The 20,019-nt window shown below is 51.5% G+C and overlaps 1 protein-coding gene across 2 annotated transcripts in view; it reads right to left on the reverse strand.

The window, feature by feature from the left end:
- Positions 1-1,459: 1,459 nt before the first annotated feature.
- Positions 1,460-20,019, reverse strand: part of ANKRD11 (ankyrin repeat domain containing 11) — a 135,195-nt gene continuing 116,635 nt past the window's right edge. For both annotated transcript variants that reach the window (XM_051805929.1, XM_051805930.1), the window contains 9 exons: positions 17,336-17,506; positions 16,036-16,239; positions 13,940-14,082; positions 13,090-13,237; positions 5,605-12,332; positions 4,419-4,517; positions 4,185-4,328; positions 3,493-3,585; positions 1,460-2,684 (listed from right to left, as the gene is read on the reverse strand). In XM_051805929.1, coding sequence (XP_051661889.1) covers positions 2,499-2,684; positions 3,493-3,585; positions 4,185-4,328; positions 4,419-4,517; positions 5,605-12,332; positions 13,090-13,237; positions 13,940-14,082; positions 16,036-16,239; positions 17,336-17,506 — 7,916 coding nt within the window. In that variant the 3' untranslated portion in view covers positions 1,460-2,498. The remainder of the gene's footprint in view (positions 2,685-3,492; positions 3,586-4,184; positions 4,329-4,418; positions 4,518-5,604; positions 12,333-13,089; positions 13,238-13,939; positions 14,083-16,035; positions 16,240-17,335; positions 17,507-20,019) is intronic.

Genomic DNA, 20,019 nt, shown 5'->3' on the forward strand with positions numbered 1-20,019 from the left:
TTGAGAAACTGCACCTACAAAGTCACACTGAAAAGAATAACATTAAAAAAAAAAAATCACATCTGCATTTCTTTGCCTCCCTCCACGGGATCTGCGCCCATGGACTCGGCTGGAACTAACAGTGTTGGGAGGAAAACTGACCCTGGAGACTCCCAAGGCCACCAGTACCTTGGTCAGATGAGCCCACGGGACTTTCCTGCTTTACACACTGATAAAAGGCCTCTCCGTGCCTACAGAGATGAATTTAACAAAATAAAGAGCAGGGCTGGAAATTAATTAATGTATTTGTGGCTGCTTTCTTGAAGCCCCTGACACAGAAGCAGCCCCCAGTCCCATTGCACTAGTCTCCCACCCTGACCCCACAGCCCAGGGCAAGGATGGGGGGAAAAATCCCTCTGGCTGTAGGTGGGACATGGCATTGCCCATCCTGCTGCAGCTGCAATGAGTGGTCCTGCTGTGGTGATCCCTGATCCTGGTGCCAGCAGTGCCAAGGCAGGAGCTGGGGGTTGGGGAGGGGAAGGAGGGACCCCCCTTGAGACGTGTTGGAGTGAAACCCTCAAGGTCCCCATGCTCAGACCACGGAAAATTCCACAACTGGCTGCAAAGCTGGTGGGAGCGCAAGTGGGGAACCGGGTTGGGGGATGAATCCAGGGCCCCCCCTAGTCCCCTCAGCATGGCCTCACCAGCAGAGGAAGAGGAGTCAAATGGCATTTGGAATATCTTTGTTTCCCAAAGTGGCAGCTGAGACACTGAACCAGCACAAGCACCCAGGAAAATCCAACAGAAGAAGCTGGAGAACTCAGAGCTGGCATCAGGGGTCCACAGAGGCCACCCCTCATCCCAGTACACCAGCCTGGGGACAGCAGTTGTGGGCAGCTGCCCATTGGGAAAGGCTGGGCAGCAGGTGGAAGGAAAGCACAGAAGTCTTGGATAGGCATTGACCTGCCTCCAGCTGCATCCCTGAGCTGACAGTCAACTTTGTCCCCTGCATTAAGCCCAGGCCCACCCTGGGCCTTCTCCAGACTCTGCAGCCCCAAAGAGCAGCTCCTTGGCTCACAGTCACTACAGGGGCTGTAAATTCACTAGCCTGAGCCCAAACATTCTTCATGTCACACTGTGACCCCCCAACTGGCACATGGCACAGGGGGGCTCCCCTCTCCCCATGGTCCTCCCCATCACAACCAGCTGAAGGGTTTCTAATCCCACTGGACACAAAGGGGCAGGGAAAGGGGAGAAAAACAATATTCAAAATCACAGAACCATGAAATGGTTTGGGTTGGAAGGGACCTCAAAACTCATCTTGTTCCAACTCCTGCCATGGGCACGGACACCTTGCACTAGACGAGGTTGTTCCAACCTGGCCTTGAACACTTCCAGGAATGGGGCAGCCACAGTTTCTTTGGGCAACCCTTTCCTTGACAAGGAAAGTGCTGCCCAGCGTGAACTATAAATACAAAGATAATTTTAATTAATTTATTTATTTCTTTACACATAACTGAAAGTGATGTTACAGTACATAAGTTATTTACAACTGTGCAGTAATGTGTTGCAAAATAAATTATCTAGAAGGCAGCAAAAGTACATTGTTAATGTATATAAAAACTGTACAGCATTTATGGGATACAATTTTTCTTTATATGAGTATTGGCTCTGTAGTGTTTTCAAGTTATGTTCTCAGAAAGAGAAACGAAATGCCCAAGATTAAAGGAAAAAATATATAAACCACGTGGATTTTACTCCATTAAAAACACAGTTGGCAAAGTCCTTTCTCTGCGTCGCCGTCTCCCCGGCCGTGCCGCCCCGGCGGCTCCTCTGCTCGTCCCCGACGGTGGCAGCGGCTGCTGTGGGCACATCCCGGAGCCGTCCCCGCTCCGAGTCGCCGCTGCCCAACTTGGACACTGTCTTTTTGTTGCTAATTGGGGATTTTCTGTGACTTTTTTTTTGTTGGTTTTTTTTTTTTTTTTTTTTTTGTAGACATACCCATGATGGAACGAGAAACTCAAACACCCCCCCCTCCCCCCACGGTTTCCTACTGCAGCTTCTCCGAGAGGAGATCCGCGCCCGGTGGAAAACAGAGAGCTGGAAATCACGGTGTTCACAAGTACATGGTTCACGTGGTTGCTGGCCCCGCTCAGCAGCTTCTGCAACACACACACGGTGTCCTTGGCCTCCTCCCTCCGCGCCCTGGCCAGTCTCGGGGCCGCCGAGTGCCCGCCGCCGGCACTGCCCGGTGCCTCCCTGCCGCAGCCGCCGGTGGGAAGGAGCTGCGCCCGGCCCGCTGCCCCGCGGAGCTGCCGTCAGTCCGGAAGCGAGGGACATGTTGTGAAGAAAGTGCAATTATTTTTTCTTATTGTTTTGTTTTCTGCCGATAGCTGCTTCCTCCTCCTCTGACCAGGGATTCATCAGCAAGCGGTAAAGGTGAATGTGAGCTCGACCGCCCGACCTCGGAGCGCTCCCGTCCTTGCCAGTGTTCAGTGATGTCTCCTGGGGTGGAACTGTCATGCCGGCAAGAGCACGAAGTCATCGTTCACGTCGACCATTGGCACATAGAACGAGGGCACCTCGTTCACACAGAGGGATTTGTGCCCTGCGGGGTCCAGCTCCTGCACCTTCAGCTGCCACTCCATTCTCTGCACCGCGTTCAAGGCAGCTGCTTCATGTTGCTGTCGCATGAGCAGGCATGTCTGGATTGGGAAAAACCAATGGGAGGTGAGGGCGGACTGGGAGAGGACAGGAGAGGGTCCTGCTGCCCGTCCCACCCAGCAAACCCAGGGGATGTGCAGCCACTGAGGTGGGCACAGCACTAAATGCAGTAAGGGATGCCACACACATGACAGCTGGATTTGGGATGTCTGCTGAGCCCAGTTCCAGCAGGAGCTGGGGCAAACCCAGAAGCTTTGGGTTTGAAAGGCTTGGAAGTACCCCAGAGCACGGACCCCACCAATGACCACTTTGGCACAGTCCCCATTGGCCCCCACAGGGACCTTCTCCCTTCGTGGGACCTGCCAATCCCTTCCGTGTCACCAGCTGCAGCTCAACTGTCCCTGCTCCTTCCCATGCTAGAGTGTGGCCCTCAGAGCTTTCTGGAATCACTGCCCGGGCTCCTGACACCCTGAAGCTCTCCACAGGTTTTGGGCTCACTGCAACACATGCTCCTGGCAAAGAGCAGCCCCTGAGGGTTCAACCGACTGGGAAAGCTCCAAGCAGAGGCATGAGGGGGAATCCCAGCTGAATTCAGCCCCAAGCTGAACCTGCCTCCCCTCCCCATTTTTGGAAACAGCAGAGACCACTGTGCTCCCCAAATCCCTGCAGAGGCTCCCAACCCTCTGCTGTGCCACACATGGGAGCATCCCCACCATGCAACCCTGCCCTGACCACCTCACAACACCCACTCTGTGCTGGAAACCACTAAGGCAGCTTCCAGGCTCCAGCCACAGCTGGGACCCTTCTAGAATGCCCCAGCCTGGAGCACGGGGCTCCCAGGGCTCTCACCTTCATCCGATCGTACTTGTCATCCACATCCTGCAGCCAGGAAATGAACTGTCGTGCGTTGAAACGGTCTCTGACTGATTTGTTTTCATCTCCCTAAGGAAAGGACAGCAAAAGGAATGACACGGGGGATTATTTTTGTACTTTAAGCAGTTACAGGTCTCACAGGCCACATTCAAACCCCTCCTGGGGCACACACTCCTCAGAAATGAGGTGACTGCAGGGATGGAGGATGGAGCATGCTGCTTCCAGCTGCTCCTGAAGCCCTTTCCAAGGATTCAGCCTTGGGTGGGGATGCATATGCCTGTGTGCACACACTCCCTGTTTTAACTTGCTTTGCAGGGAATCTGACCATGTCAGCCCATCACAGCACCTGCACCTCCCTGTCTTCTTCAACTCATGCCAAGATCACAGCAGCACAGACACTTGGCTGGGAAATGCTGAGGGATAAAACAAAGCTCCTGGATCAATACACAGGTCACTAATAAATCCCAGGACCCTGTCCCTACCCAGGATCCCTCCTGCAGTGTAGCAGTACCATGGCTCTCTCCTCTTCCTTCCACAGGAAAAGACCCAGGGAGTAGTAAAATAAACCTTTCCAGTGTGTGAGATGATCCTGATCAGGAAGAGCAAAGGGTCCTGAGACTCACTGATAAACTTCTGAGACACTTCTCCCCACCGAGACAGGCACTGACCTGATTTTCTAGAGGCATGTTGTACACCTCGGAGTCCAGCAGCATGGTGCAGGCACTGAAGGGCACGGCCTGGTTAGCGATGGTCCTCGCTGCCCGGCAGTGAACCCTCAGGATCTCCTGCTCGCAGGAGACGATGAGCTTCTCCTGAGGAAGAGCAAAGCAGTGAGCATGGCAGCCTCAGCCTCCCCAGCAGAGGAAATTTGGGCCCCGTTCCCCAGCTGAGTGCCCCCTTACCCGCTCTATGCTGTGCTGGAGCCGCAGCTTCCCCCGGACGGCCTCCTGCTGCTTGAAGAGCTCCTTGAGCGGCTCGGCGAGCGACGGCGGTGGGGCAATCTGTGGGCACAGGGTTAGAGCCAGAGAGTCAGAGCCAGGATCACTGCTGGGAGCACAGCCTGGGGTGCTGCCAGAACCCTGAAATGCACATTGGTCGTGGACTTGGGGAGGGAGCGGGGGACACCCCATGGTCTGCCAAGGACAAGATCCCGCTGCTGCTCAGACCTCACTGAGCATGAGACAATAAGGCAAAAGGTGCCCAGTGATGGGAGGAGAGCTCAGCCTCCAGAACTAGAGCCTGAACCCCTCCACGTGCCTTAGGGCAGGTTGTGCAGGTGTCCAAGCGTGTCTAATTGTTGGAGAACCACTGCCAGGAGCAGTCTGGTCTGAGCCCTGGGATGGGAGCCTGTGCACCAATCTATCCTGCACCTTCTGGGGAGCAAGGTGTTCCTCCAGCACAGCCCCAGCTGCCAACAGAGAAGCAGGTTGGTCTAGGAAGTGTAGGAAGGAAAAAGATGTGAACACAACGCCAGGGCCAACACCCCTGTGGCAGGAACCCACAGCCCAAGGTCCTTCACCCTGTGCACAGCAGGGAACAGAACCTGGTGTGGCTGGTAACACTGACCCTCCTCCATCCGGATCCAGATTTACTGCCTGCAGCACTAAGATTATTGATGCACTTGTATTAGTGAGGCCATTCATCAGCACAGCAGGGAAATGCTGATCCCAGTGCCAAGTCAAATAGCAGAGTTTGGGAAAATGAAGGCAGGAGTTAAGAGCCATCCTTTTCCTCTGTTCCAGGTTCATTATCCTGTTACTACACTGCTGTAAAAGCAACTTAACCTTCCAGCTTCAATCCACTGGATTCATACAAACTTTGCTCTAAAGCCTGACCAAATCTCGAGTCCCTCAGCACAGCCCAAGATCTTCCCTGCAAAAATGCAGCATCTCAGGGGCTGCATTTAACACACAGCCATGGACTTATCCAGGCTCAGGTTTGGTGTCATATTATAAAAGCAGGTTAAAGCCACAGCTGGGACATGTAGGCATTGCAAGGGTGGTCACAGGGCATGGGGGAAAACTTGGCTGTACCTTTTGCAGCGAGGGAGGGGACAGTCCCTGATGCTAAACAGAGAAGGTGACTCACCACTGGAATATGGAGCTTGCTTAGAGGTTTGCCATCCAACAGGTAGGAGCCTGTGTAGGTGACATACTCAGCGTAGCACTGTGGAGCTTGGGGAGTAATATAGCAGAGGATTTTCCGCTTCTCCTCGATCTTTTTCCTGATCTGGAGGTACTCGAAGTAGGGGTTGGACCTGTCACTGTGGTACGGTTCGATGTCATCCAGTTTTATCGCATCCACAATAGCTGCCAGTGTTTGCTGGATCATCTCCCTCGTCTGCTGGGTGGACGTGTTGATCTGCTGCTGCAGCTGCTGGTTGGAGCGCTGGAAGCGGCGCTTCCGCGGGTGCTGAGCCTGGGAATCTTCCTCCTCCGTGATGCGGCCTTTGGCACGTGTGACGGGTGCGGAGACGGGAGGAAATTCCTTCTCGGCTGAGGCGGCATTCTGCTTGTTTTGGTTGGCGAGCATCTGAGCCCGGTTCCTGGTAATCCGCTGAGGAATCTCTTCTATTTTGGGTGGTTTGGGAGCTTCTGCTACTGGTTTTTGTATTGGTTCCACAACTTCTGGTTGAGCGTTGCCCGGAGGTGTGTCTGCCTGGGATGATGGGGCCTGGCTCCCGCCACGGGCCGCAGCACCGTCCTGAGGAACAGTGCCCTCGCAGCTGGACACGGGCAGGGGACAGGGCTGGGAGCTGCTCTCTGCCACCCCACCAGCAGATGACAGCTCCTCGTGCACGGCCTCCACCTCTTTGCTCTCCACCTGTGCGGACTCTGACGGGGTCTGCTGGAAAACCTGCGTTTCCAAGTCCTCTGTTCCTTTCTCCTCAGCCACGCTCAGCACCTCTGAGGTGGTTTCCTGCGCAGCCACTTCTGGTTTCTGCTCCTCTGCTGGTGGCTCCGTGTCCACGGGCAGGGCAGCCGCTGCCTGGTTGGCCGGTGGCTCCTCCTGCTCGCCAGATGCTATCACGGACGCACTGGCTTTGATGATCCCAGCGCTCGGCTCCGAAGCTGCTGCTGGGCTTTCCTCCACCGCCTCTGCCTCGGTCATCTCCGTCTCCGCAACGTCCTTAGGCTGGAGCGGCAGCTCTGGGAGCGAGAAGGGGCCAAGGTCCAAGTCATCCTCAGTGTTGGTGAAGGGATCGGGCCACGTCACCGCCTCCTCCGTATTTGCAGGTGCTGCGTTATTGTTTTCCAAATAGTTGTTTTCTGGTGCGGTGACAACTTCGGCCTGAGGTTCTGCTGGCACACACGGGGGCTCTGGAGGGATCTCTGGTGCTTCTTCTGGAAGAGGCTTGCAGTTATTGAAGAAGGTGTCTAACCTAGTAGGGGACATGTAAGGAGCCTGCTCTTCGGCATTCACTATCTCTCCAGGAACTGCTTCCTCAGCATCCTCCTTGACTTCCTCCAGCCGTGGTTCAGACACCGACAGAGGGTAAGAGATGGGAGAAACGGGGTAGGAAGTCTCTGTGGGAATGAAGGCTACCGGTGCAGGATGAATTGGTTCTAGGGAACAGAGTGGAGGTTTAGGGGACTCGGAAAACCTCTGGGGAGATTTCATCAGAAGCTCAGAGCCCATGGACCAGGGTACAGGATGCTCTGTGGGGGTACTCATCAGGCTAGGGGGAATGGCGGCGTCCGGGTTTCGGGAAGGAGGGTTATCCCAGTCTATGTTGTTTTGTTCTGGCATACCTGAACTGAAATGGTTTTCTTCGATGGGTGGTAGGTAGGTGGATTCTGGTGGCATGATGGAGGCGGTGGCTTGCTGCTCCTCCGTGGTATCCAAGGGCATGCCAAGGTCAGGGGGAAGAGCACTTTCCACCGAAGGAGCCAGCAACTCATCTCTGTGCGAAGGGGAGGATTTTGCTTGTAAACCAGAAAAAACACTTTCAGGCGACTGGGCGACCCCACTGACAGCTCCCGGTGCACAGTGCAAAGCTTCCACTTTGGGTGAGGAAACTCCATAATCTGGGGAGTAATACCCAGGAGATAAACACTGGAACTTCTCGGCAGGAACAGAAGGAAGGGGAACTTTCTCCTCCATTAAATGCTGCACTGGAGAGTCATAATTTGATGTCGCCGGGACACTTTGCTGTCTGAAAAACTTATCTCCGACGCTGAATTCTTCTTCAGGCGCCCTTCTGATGTCCACCGAGATGGAACGATAGAGGTTTGTGGAGGGGATGGTACGAGTCGGGGTCTGACTCGGGTTCTCGGGGAGCCCACTGGGAACGTTGGTGTATCTGTCAAAGAAGGATGGGGAGCAGGCGTTCATGGACATGGTGGAGATGGGCAGTGAGTGCTGTGAGTCTGCGCACTCGAACATCAGGTCTGTGTAGTCCTCATTGCTGCATGACGGAGTCCTGGGCGTCTGCATCACCTCCTCATAGCTTGGGCAAGAGACAACGGATGCTGGGGTTGGGACGCCCGTCGGCCGGTTCTGATCTGGCCTGGGAGACGCCGGGAGGATCTCCTTCAGCTGAGGACCCGTGATCCAGTCCTTGGAGTCTGTCCCCACAGCAGGCTGTGCCTTGTTTTCTGGTGAAAGTATAGGAGTCAGAGGACCCAACTCTTTGAGTTTCTTGTCCTTGAGCTGAGTATCCAGCGACAGCGGCTTCTTTGTGGACAGATCCAGACTCCTCTTGCGCACATCTTCCGAGCTCTTAAGCTTATCCTTTAACTTGGGGTCTCCGGACCTGTGCCGCATTTTCTCCATTTGCTTCATTCTCTCTTTGTGCCTTTTGTGGCGTTCCTCGATCTCCAGGTCTTTCTGGCTCAGCATCCTCTCAAAGCTGGTCATCATCAGATCACCATCTCCCAGAAGTTTCTCCCTTGGCCTGGCATCCTTCTTGCCACTGTCTTTGGAAATGGTTATTTTCTCATTCCCATTGCTTATTTTTATGGAGTCTGATTTGTCTTTGTCTTGGTTCTCCTTGAGCTTCTCCTTCAGTTTGGTTTCGCCGAATTTGAGGTTGTCCTCCTTGGATTTATCTTTAAAGGTGGTAACTTGAGGCCCATCCTTGTCTTTGAGCGTTGACTTCGGCTCATCTTTGTGATGTTTAAAGAAACCATCTGCATGTTTGTCTCTATGCTTTTCCTTTTCCTCCTTCCATTTTTCCTTGTGTTTATCCCGCTTCTTTTTCTCTTTAGCTGTGCTGATGGTGCTGGAACCATAAGTCTTTTCTTTTTCTGCCTTCTTTGACAACTCTCTTTCAGAATCATTTTTATCCTTCTTTTCAGAAAACAAGTAATCAATGCTCTTCTCTGGTTCCTCATCAGCCTCTGCTTTCATGTTGTAGGAAGAGCCAAAAGCCTCCCCATCCACAGAGAAATCTTTTTCGTAATGAGTGGAATCCTTTCTGCTGCTGGAGTCCTTGAATTCTTCTGTTTTTTCCTTTTTCTCTGTCTTCTCCTTCTTTGTTTTTTCCTTCTCGTGACTTTTCTTTGAGGAAGATGAGGAATGTCGATGTCTCTCCTTCTCCTTGAGTTTGTCCTGCAGGCAGGGTAAAGGGAGAGAGTCCTTAAACTTTTCTTCAGCAGCATCAGCAAGAGAAAGGTTTGAAGACTCAAAGAGGCTGGTCAGTCCTGGCTCTTGCCCTCTGTCTGTGAAGCTGTCAGAGGAGATCTCGCTGATCTTGTCATTGGAGTCATCCCTGTAGTCATTCAGAGCCTCCTCCTCCAGTTTCTCCAGCAGGCTCTTCTCCGACTCCCCTCCTTTTGAAGACTTCTTCTCTTTGGAATGCTCTTTATCTGGTTTCTCCTTATGTTTGCTTTTCACCTTGTCGTCACTGGTGTGCTTCTTTTCAACCTTTTCTGGGAGCTTTTGCTTGTTTTTCTTCTCCTGAGTGGAATCTATGGACATTCTGTCCTTCCTGTCCTTGTACTTCTCAGTGGAGTCTTTATCTTTCTTCTCTTTGTGTTTCTCAAAGGAACTCTTCTCCTTCTTCTCCTTTCCCCCTTCTGATGTTCCTTTGTCCTTTTTCTTCTCCTTGGACTCCTTATCCTTCTGCTTCTCCGAGTGCTGCCGGTCGGAGGAGTACTTGCGGTGCTTGTCGGGGTACAGCTCCTTCTCGGCAGCCGCATCGTCCTTGTCCTGCAGACTGTCCAGGCGATGCATTTCGCCCCCAGCAGAGTCGCTCACTTTGAACCCACTCAAGCTGTAATCGTCCCTCTCGTCCTCGCTCTCATCCGTGAAGATGTCAGCGATGCTGTACCAGCTCTTCTCCTTGCCTTTCTTCTCATCCTTCTTCTCAGAGAAATCCTCACGATCCGTGGAGAAGTTTTTCTCTTTCTTCTCTTTCACTTGGTCGAAAGAACTCTTCCTCTCCTTATCTTTGCTGTGAAGATCTTTGTACTTCTCCTTAGTTTCTTTCTTCTCTTTGAAGCTCTTCTCTAGTTCTTTGTCCTTCAGAATTTTCTCCGGAACAACTTTTTCATTTTTCTCCTTGTCGCCTTCTTTGGATTTTTCCTTGTATTTTTCTGGCTTCACCTTTTCTTTTTTTTCTTTATCGGGAGCATCTTTTTTCTCCTTTTCCTTCCCAGAATGGTGCCTCTCCCAACTCTCCAGGGTTTTCCCACTGAATTCAGGGTCAGACTTATCCTTGAAGAATGTTTCACAGCCATAGTCTTTGAAGTCATCTCGATAGGGCTCCTCCTGCTTCGTCTTGGGATCTTTTCGCTCTTTGGAGCCATCAGAGGAATCTTTTCTGTCTTTGTTGGTTTCACCTGTATCTTTCTCTTTCCTCTCCTTGACAGTCTCTACAGAATCCTTCCTTTTCTTATCCTTTTCTGGCAAATAACTGGGAGTAACTTTGTGCCTGTCTGTTTGGTCCTTTTTCTTCTCGGAGCTTTTCTCCACATAATCCCTCTCCTTTTTCTTTAGGAAAGTGTCCTTTTCGTTCCGCTTCTCGTTGTATTCCTTCTTCTCCTTTGTTTTATTTTCCTTTTTCTTGTCTTTAATTTCCTCTTTCACGGGTTCTATGATTAGTTTTGCCACGGTGTCATTTTTAATCTCCCTGAAATCTGTTACTGGAGAATCCCAGCTGTCTTCACCCTTGAAATCAAAGGATGAATCAGAGGACAAGTCCGAAAACCACCTCTCCTGCTGATCATCTGAAAGGCTGAACTTCGTGTCCTCGCTTTCGGCAAATTGGGTTTTGTTATTAAACTCATCAAACCCAGACTCATCCCTGTAAAGTTTTTCTTTTTTGCATTTTTCTTTCTCCTCCTTGAAGGATTTTTCTTTCTCTAGTTTAGAAACCTTCTCCTCCTTCAGCTCATTCTTTTTTTCAGATTTGGACTGCTTGTCCTTTGACTTCTTCTTTCTGTCCTCTTTGTGTATTCTTGGCTTCTCCTCCTTGGGAGATTTCTCCTTGACAGGTTTCTCTTTTTCTGATTTACTCAATCCTTCTCTGAAGGATTTGCTCAGGTCTTTACTACCATCTTTGATTTTTCTTAATGATTTCTCCTCTTTTGAGGATTTTCCAGTCTCATCTTTAAACAACCACTCCTTCTCCTCCACTTTACCTTTGGGGAGCTTTTCCTCCTTCTTACCATGTTCCCGCTCATGTTTTAACACTTTCAACTTGTTTTCGACTGGATTTTCTGTCTCTACTATCAAGCCTTTCTCAGGCTTTTGTTTAGAGTCCTCAAACTCAAAAGAAAATGTTTTGATTATTTTAATATCTTGGCTGATGGGACACTGTCCCTTCTCCTTGTTTTTATGTTTGTGTTTTGTTTTATGCTTTTTAACAACCTTCCCCTCCTTGTCCAGCTTTGGAATTGCTCCATCCACATTGCTATGGAATGAATTCTTTTTCTCAGAAACAGCGTTGTGGGGGGTGTTTTTCTTTTTGTGCTCTGGTTTCTTCCTGACTGGCTTTAGTGACTCTAAGCTCGAGTCCTCGGACGAATAGTCTGACTCGCTTGTCAGCCTCGTCCTGGTGGAGTCCGATAGGGAACTGACATCTGACCAAGCTGGAGAAGATATGGTTTTCCAATTGTCCGTCCTCCAGTGCTTGGAGTGCTGTTCTGTAAGATTGGGATTATGTTTCTGGGATGCTAAACTCCCATGAGAAGAGGTTGATGAGGCAGACAGAGAGTTAAACAAGGAGGATTCCTTTAGCACTAGCCTCGAGTCCTTTACACAGCTAGAGCTCTGGAGAGAGTCTCTATCATCCTCCTCACTCTCCACGTTTTCACTCTCTGATTCAGAGGAACAAAACTTGTCATTTTTTTTGCCAAATCGAACCTCTTTGCTTTTCGTCTCCTTCTTCCGCTTCTTTTTTACTTTGCTTTTCTCCTTCGGTGCCTTGGTGCTGGTGGGCTCCCGGATCTTGCTGCTGGGCAAGATCGAGTGGGTCGAAAGGCGCAGCTTCTCCCCCGTCCCCACGGCCACGCTGGTCTCCTCCTCGTCCGAGCTGTCCGACAGGATGCGGTGGGCAGCTTTCTTTGGTGTAATTGTGTTATTTTTAGTATAAGTTTTCACTTCCATTTTGGGTATGGAAATGAAACTGTTTGCTTTAGTCTCTTTCCTGTAATCCTTTTTCAGCAAATGTTTGTCATCGACCGGCGGGACCCGGTCCTGTTCATCGTCCTCATCGAATTCATACTCGTCCTTCACTGGCGTGATGGTTTTAGGCGGCTCCTGGGCCTTGGGCTTGTGCTTCAAACCCTTCTCAAACTCTGAGTCTGTGTTATTGCCATCAACGGAGCTGGAGGGAGCAAAGGAAGGGGCATCCTCCTCTTCTGAGGTCTCTGCAGAGAGAGAAGAACAGCGTGTTAAAGGCTGTGAGAGGCTTTGGGGTCTACAACAGACATGAACCACTAAGAACAATCCTGGTACCCTTTGGCCTCACTCAGACTTTGCCAGGTTGGCAGCCAACAGCTTGGAATGCCAGGTTGAGATATGTTTTAGGAAAGAACAGCCATCCTGGCTCCAACCTGCATGGCGTGCTCCTCAAAACAACAGCCTGAGTGTATCACGAGAACTTTGTAACAGGTTTATGGCTGCACACAGCATAGGTCAAGGCTCCCCATAAGACTGGGAACTCTAGCTCTAATTAAAACCTGCAGTGTGTCCCACAACAGTGGCACTGGTGGGACAGGCTCTAGCAAGGACAGACTGGGAGCAGAACCTGAAACACCAGTGCTGGGACAGCCGAGGGATGGGAACACATGGTAGACATGCAAACCTCCTCCTCTCCGCGGAAATTACCCGTGTCTTAAAGGTAAGACATCCATTTACCTGCAATTGGCTTCCAATCCTGCATCTTGATTGTCCCAGGGAAGGGATCTCAACGTTGGCTCTTAGGGCAAACAGTTCCCGGAGCTAAAGCTGCTGGTTATGTTGTCTGAATTTGGGTTACAGCTACAGGTGGGCTCCTGATCACAGCAGCAGCGTGTGGATATTCTGACAAGAATCTAAACTTCACTGTCCTCTAATGTCTCTGCACTAACAGACAGCTGCAGGCCACAAACATCACTGCCCTGGCCCCAGACAGGTCAGTCTCACCTGTTGAGCTCTCCTCGCTGGAGGGGTACGTGGTCTTCCCCAGGAGCAGATTCACCATGGTGGGAGAATTCGCTACTTTTAAAGGTGTCTCGCCCTTCCTGTTGCTTTGATGAGGATTCCCTCCATAATGTAACAACAATTTCACCACCTGAAAAGAGAAACTGAGGCTTGAAGATGCTCATGATGTTTTGATTCCAGGTATTTTGTAGAACTTTCATACAAAACTATAAGGGGAATGTCCTCAGGACATGCCTCATGGTACTAACAGTCAGCAATTAAAAAGGAGACAAAATCCAGCAACATTCCCAGGGAAGCAGTGGAATCATCATCCCTGGAAGTACAAAAAACACGAAGATGTGGTGTTTAAGGACATGGTTTAGTGGTGGGGCGTGGCAGCATTGGGTTAATGGCTGGACTCGATGATCCTGGAGGTCTTTTCCAACCCTAATGATTCTGTGATTCTAAGAACCAACCTGGGCAGGAAAGAAGGGTGAAGAACAAGACACAAGGCCATGTTCCCTTCCCAATTCCTGAAGAAGAATGAATTATCTTGTGTGCAGAGGAACACCAAGTAAAACACACAACAGCTCTGAGGCAAGGAAATCATTGTGTTAGAAGGGACTTTTAAGAACACCTTATTCCATCCCCTGCCATGGGCAGGGATGCCTTCCACTAGACCAGGTTGCTCCAAGCCCCATCCAGCCTGGCCTTGAACACTAATTCCTGCCCACTAAACAGCAAATGAGAATTAAATAACCAGAATCCCCGTGTTTTCACAGTTGGCTGCACGAAGCACAAGTTTACAAAAGAGTCCTTAAAAGCCCAGCAATGAAATCCAGCAGCCCCCAACCTTGAAGTGTCCGTTGTTGGCTGCGTCGTGCAGGGGGGTGTCGTCGTCCAGCCCCTTGGTGTTGACCTCGGCGCCCGCCGCGAGCAACTGCTTCGCCACGTCGTAGTAGCCCCGGTTACACGCCTCGTGCAGCGCCGTCCAGCCTGCAGGGAAAGGGACACTCAGCACACGACAGCACCTCCACGGAGATGCACAGACTGGGAGAGTCACCCCCAGGCACAGAGGCTGCAGGTACCACTGTGGAATGGGGGGGTGTTGCTCTGATGGCCAAGTTGGCTGTGTTTGTCCGGATGCCCATGAAGGAAGGAACCTGCAGCTCTGCCCTGCTACTCCAGCCAGGCACTCATAGAATCAATCCCACGTTTCCCTCTGGTCACACCATGTGCTACAGGCAGAGCATCTGCCACAGCGGACACGGTCCCAGGAGATGGAAAGGGAAAGTTTTATGTGAGAAATTAAGAGAATTGCTGCTGTCACGTGAAAGACAGGTCTGAAATCCCTTCCTCTTTGTAGAATCATGGAATGGTTTTGGTTGGGAGGGAATCACAGCCATGGGTAGGGACACCTTCCGCTATCCCAGGTTGCTCCAAGCCCTGTTCAACCTGGCCCTGAACACTTCCAGGGATGGGGCAGCCACAGTTTCTCTGGGCAACCTGTGCCAGGGCCTCACCGCCCTCACAGGGAAGGATTTCTTCCCAATATCCCATCTAACCCTGCACTCCTTCAGCTTAAGGTCATTCCCCCTTCTCCTGGCACCACATGTCCTTGTGAAAAGTCCCTCTCCAGCCTTCTTTTAAGCACTATTTAAGGTTTGGCTTTAGGTTCCAACTCCTCTGTAAGGGAAACACTGGTGCCCAGACTGGGCCTGAGCTCTGAACTGCAGACAAGGATCTGAAACTGGCCCCACACAGCCCTCACAAATATTTTCTGTGCTCTCCAAGCACACAGTCAGGCCTGAACACCGGCTCGGGGGGGAACCAAACAGCAGATCTCAACAGTAACAGTGACTTCAGTTCTCAAACAAACCTCTGAAGAGCACAGAACAAAATATTTTATCGTGTTCAAACAGACTATTTTTAAGCAGAGCCTGTTTTGAAGTTTCCCGGCGCAGCTGCTCCGGTGTTTTGCTGATAGCGCCGTGGGAGCGCGTTCCGTTACCTTCACTCGGAGCCTTCGGAAGGGGCACCTGTGCCCAGAATTAATCACAACTGATACTTCAGTCTGGCACTCGGATTAATCATATGGGAGGAGGAACAGCCATATCTATTTATAGCCCCAAAATCGTGCAAAGAGAACAGCAAAGAGCAAAGTCGAGTTCTTGGACGTGCTGAAGAAAGGCTGATCCAGTCCCACCATCAGCACGGGGGTGCTTGAACAGCACCTTCACCATCATCTCATTGCTGCCTTCTCCCTGCAGGACTTGGGGTTGTTCCCATGTCATCCCACCACCCTAAGCAGGAGCTTGGCAGCACTGTTGAGGAGGAGGAGGCAGAGGTGGTTCTACCAGGCTCAGGACAGTCACCACCTCCACTAATTCCAGTGCCTGGTGGGATCTGACCTTGCCCTTCACATTCACTCTCCATTAGCAGCACCCCCACATTCCTTAAAAGCAACTCTCAGAAATCTGCAGGCATTGAGCCCCCAACTCCAGAGCAATGACTTCACAAACCCACTCTTAGCAATGTATCTGTGCACATAATTTCTTCTATTTTAAGAAAAAGAAAGAGCTAAGCCAGCACATCTCCCTTTGCAAATCTCCCTCCAGACCTCCAAGACAGCACCTACGTGGAATGGCAAAGGAAATGGACCGGAAGGGCCTGTACACAGTTTCAGTGTATGGAGCCAGGGTAGCCCCAGGGATTGTTCTGGATCCTGCCCAGACAGGAGTTTTTTGTGTGGTTTTTTGTTGTTTGGTTGTTTTTTAAAGAGCAACGAGACTTTCCTCCCCAAAGAGAGAAATCACTATTTTTGGCTAATCCCCTCTTTCCAAGGAGCAACCTCATGTTATAAACAAACTACTTTGTGTGGTGGGAGCCATTCTGAGAGGTGGAACACGCAACCAGGTGGGAAGGGGTTGGGATTCCCAGGCTGGTTACCTGCGAAGTCCTTCACATTGACATCTGCACCCTCAATGATGAGCTCCTTGATGCGCCGGGCATCTCCTCGGATGGCGGCGCGATGCAGCCGAGTCTCTCCTCGCTCATTTCTCTTATTTACTTTATCTTTGGTTTTGGAGGCAGAGTTGGGAGTTCCCTTCTGACAAACTGTAGACTGAGAGGGATGCTTTGGTGTTGTGTCAACTGCAGGGAGAGAAGCAGAGTCAGGAACTGCAATTCCAAAGAATTCCTAAACCTTTAGAGGGAGCTCATGCATCGTGCTTCATCTCTTCCCTAAATATTCCCCACATGGCAGTGAGAGGCAACCCAGCCTCCAAAGTGGATGTGAACAGAGCAGCCTGTGTGTGTCCGACGGAGATGGGAATCACGGGCTGCCAGAGCCCACTGGAGTCCTGGCAAACACTGTGGACAATCCCGTGATTCGGGAGCAACAATGAAGCTCCTTACCCTCAAACCTCAATTCCCAAGGGAAGCAGCCTTTTACCAAGCACATGTGAGGTCTGATGGCCTTGGGAGGAGACTGTGCATTTCCTGGGAGAACACTGGAATGCAGTGAACACTCCACAGTTTTTTCCCTTTTAGTTTTTCCAAATACCAGCAACATCAGCAGCGAGACTGGTTAAGAACAACAAAATACGTGGCTAAAAGCTGTGATGTTGTGTGTAGGATGCAGATGTGACACAGTCCTCCAAAAACCCTGGGGGGGGGGGTCATGTTTGCAACAGATAAAAATTACCAAAATAAAAATCCGTGGTAAACACATTCCAGCTGCTCCACATCTCGAGTTACAGCTGCAATGGTTACACGTCTTATCCCCCTCCACAAGAAGAAACATTAAAAAACATACAGAGGATGATGTTTTGTCTTTATTCACAATCCTCCTTTACTGAGATAGCTGAGAGGCCAGTGGGAAACAGGGAGTTGATGTGGAGGAGGTTCCTATGGAATGAAAACTCTAGTTGAGCAGCTAGGGCAGGCTCAGTAGTGGCCTGGATTCAGCTCGTGGGACACTTGCTGCTACTGCCTGACACTGGAAGGAAGGGTAACCACAGCCACGTGCAAATCCCAGTGACACCATGGCTGGAGTCACCTGCAGAGCCCTGTGGGATGGGTGAGACCCCACAGAGCAGCAAACCAGCCCCCTTGGACCACGGTGGAGGTGGCAGCTCAGTCACCTGAACCTCCTGGTGGTGCCAGGAACTGGAAAGACACAGCATTTGGGATGCAGGTCCCACCTGCCCACTCACACCTCAGAGCAAACCCCTCCTCCAGGTCTCACCTGGGCTGTTTGCAGACTCTTCTGCTGTCATCTGCATGAGGAGAGCGACTTGCTGGCGCTCGGAGAGCGGGTACCCTGCCCGGATCCCCGAGAGGCCCATGCCGAAGAGCAAGCCAGGCTTCCTGGTGGCGGGCTCCTTTTTAATCCTCTTCCGCTCAGGACCCTGCTTCTCTGTGGGACAAGGACACAGGAACACAAGCCATGAATGTCACTGGGACTGAAAACCACGTCCCACATCTCACAAACTGAAAAGACAGCAGTGAAGGTTGGTGAAGGATGTTCCTGTGGTGAAGGATGGACCCTGAAATGGGAGCACCGGTACCTGGAGCAGCCACCTAGGCTCACACTGCTGCAGGTGGAGCTGGGACATGCTCCACTCCTGCTCCTCCAACAGCCTCCAGTTCTCCCTCCACCATCAAAGAGCAGCACAGGAAGAAGGAAGTGGGTCCTCTGAGGCCACTGACAGTGCTGTGCCTCCTATCTTGCTTTAAGAGCCTCCACCCCATGCCATGGTGCTTGGAGGAGCCAACACAGCCTGACACCAACACAGCATGAACTCAACTGGAGGTATCCAACAGCATCAACAAGGAGTGCTGGTAAGGCACAGGCTGACAGTTTGGAAACCTGGCCATCACCCCCCACCATCATCATCATCATCAAACCAAGGAGCCAGCAGCCAAACGGGTGTAGGGAGCACCAGGCTGGTCCTCTTCTCCCAGAGTGGCTGCTCCCACCTGGCACAGAGCACACACCTGCCGTCAGGTCTTCTGCAACTCTCTAAAAAATCCCAAGCAAACAGGAAGAGAGGGGATGAAGAAATCCCAGAGGAAGTGCCAGGTTTGTCATACCCAAATTCCAGCCTGACACTCAGTCTCCTAAATCATCCAGGTGCAAAGGCAGCTCCTGCTGAGGGACCAAACGCAACTGCCACTAACATCAGGATTTGTCAAATCCTGCTGCACCATCTCCAGTGGGTCCAAAGAGCCAGAGCCACACCAGAGACACATGACCATGGAATGGTTTGGTTGAAAGGGACATTAAAGCTCATCTTGTTCCACCCCCAGTATGGCAGGGACACCTTCCATGAGACCAGGTTGCTCCAAGCCCCATCCAACCTGGCCTTGGACACTTCCAGGGATGGGGCAGCCACAGCTTCTCTGGGCAACCTGTGCCAGGGCCTCACCAGCCTCATTGGAATAAAAAGTAACAATCTTGCAGCCCCAGCTCTGCTCATTCAACCCCCTTTGCCATTTGCCAGACTCGATGTGGGTCACGGGCACGCGGTCACTGGGACGGAGCCTGTTGTGCCTGGGTGCAAAGTCCAGTGGGTCAGGTGGAACCGCCAGCGGACGGGGTCACGCTCGGCCACCAGACTCTGCACCACAGCACAGGTTTCCTCCTTCACCCACCAAACTACAGTGGAGTAAAAGTCTCCAGCAGACGAGGGCAGCAGCGTGTGGGGATGCCTGCACTGCTTCGGCTCTGTTCCTGCCGCTCCAGCTCCTGCACTCCCATGGCTGGGGCACAGGCAGCTCCAGAAGCCTCCTCCCTGCACCATGTGCAGAGCTGCCATCCCCTGCTGCTCAGATCTCACCTGGAGCAGGTGATTTCCATCGACCCCTGCTCCCGGGATCCTGTACATTTTAAAAAATAATGACTGTCCCAGGGAATCTCTCAGTCAGAGAGTATGGCCACCCCTCTCCAAACCCCTCTTCTTACTGCCCAGGAAGCTGTGGCTGCCCCATCCCTGGAAGTGTTCAAGGTCAGGTTGGAAGGGGTTTGGAGCAACCTGGTCTAGTGGAAGGTGTCCCTGCCCATAGCAGGAGGATGAGCTTTAAGGTTCCTTCCCACCCAAACCATTCCATGGTTCTATGAAATACAAGCCCTGGAAACACGTCTGCATTGAAGGAAAATCCCAGTCTACTCTTCTGAAGCCACATTTTGGTCATTCTGGCAGCTGTAACAGAGCTGGAAGATGAAATCAGATCACAGGAAAGTGGGCAGTTTTTTAATGGCTTAAAATAAAATTAAACCCAGTATGCTTACGGGAAGAAAACAACTTCACCCAGACAATTCCAGAAGCCACATTGCTGCACGGTGTGTCCTGCCAGGCACACTCAGCCTGAGCACAAGGACATCTGACCCATGTGTGCAGCACCTCTCTGCTCTTCCTAAGGCTCCGAGTTGCTGTTCCAAGCTGCTTAAATCCTGCTCTGCCAGGCCTGGCTTCTCCTCAGCCTTTGTCACCTCCAGCCCTGCCCCAAAGCCAGGCATGGAGGTGCTTGAGGGGTCACACCTTGCAAGGCTGGTGCCACCAGGCAGTGTCCCTGAAGTACACGACTCCCAGAGCTGTACGTGGCAGAGGGCTGCTCCCTCAACTGGGAGCACAATTCCTTCCACAATTAGAATAGGAACATTTTCATTAATATCCCTTGGCTGCTGCAGGTTGTCAGCACGAGCTTGGGATTTGCAAAAATTGATTACTGAGTTCAACCGAAACCCCTTAAACTCCTATTCATTCTGCAGTTGCAGAAATTTCCTCCTCCACAGAACATTTAACATTAAGAAGCATGTGATCAACAAGATAAAAATAAATTGGAAAGCGACTGCTGTGTTCTCACTTGCTGTGGTGAGGCAGTGAGGGCTGGTGGAGGCAGCCGAGGACTCGGGCTCGTGCTTCCCGG

The sequence above is a fragment of the Manacus candei genome, unplaced genomic scaffold (genome assembly GCF_025592945.1).
Source record: "Manacus candei isolate 608988 ecotype Guabito, Panama unplaced genomic scaffold, ASM2559294v1 h1tg000065l, whole genome shotgun sequence".
Classification (NCBI taxonomy): Eukaryota; Metazoa; Chordata; class Aves; order Passeriformes; family Pipridae; genus Manacus; species Manacus candei.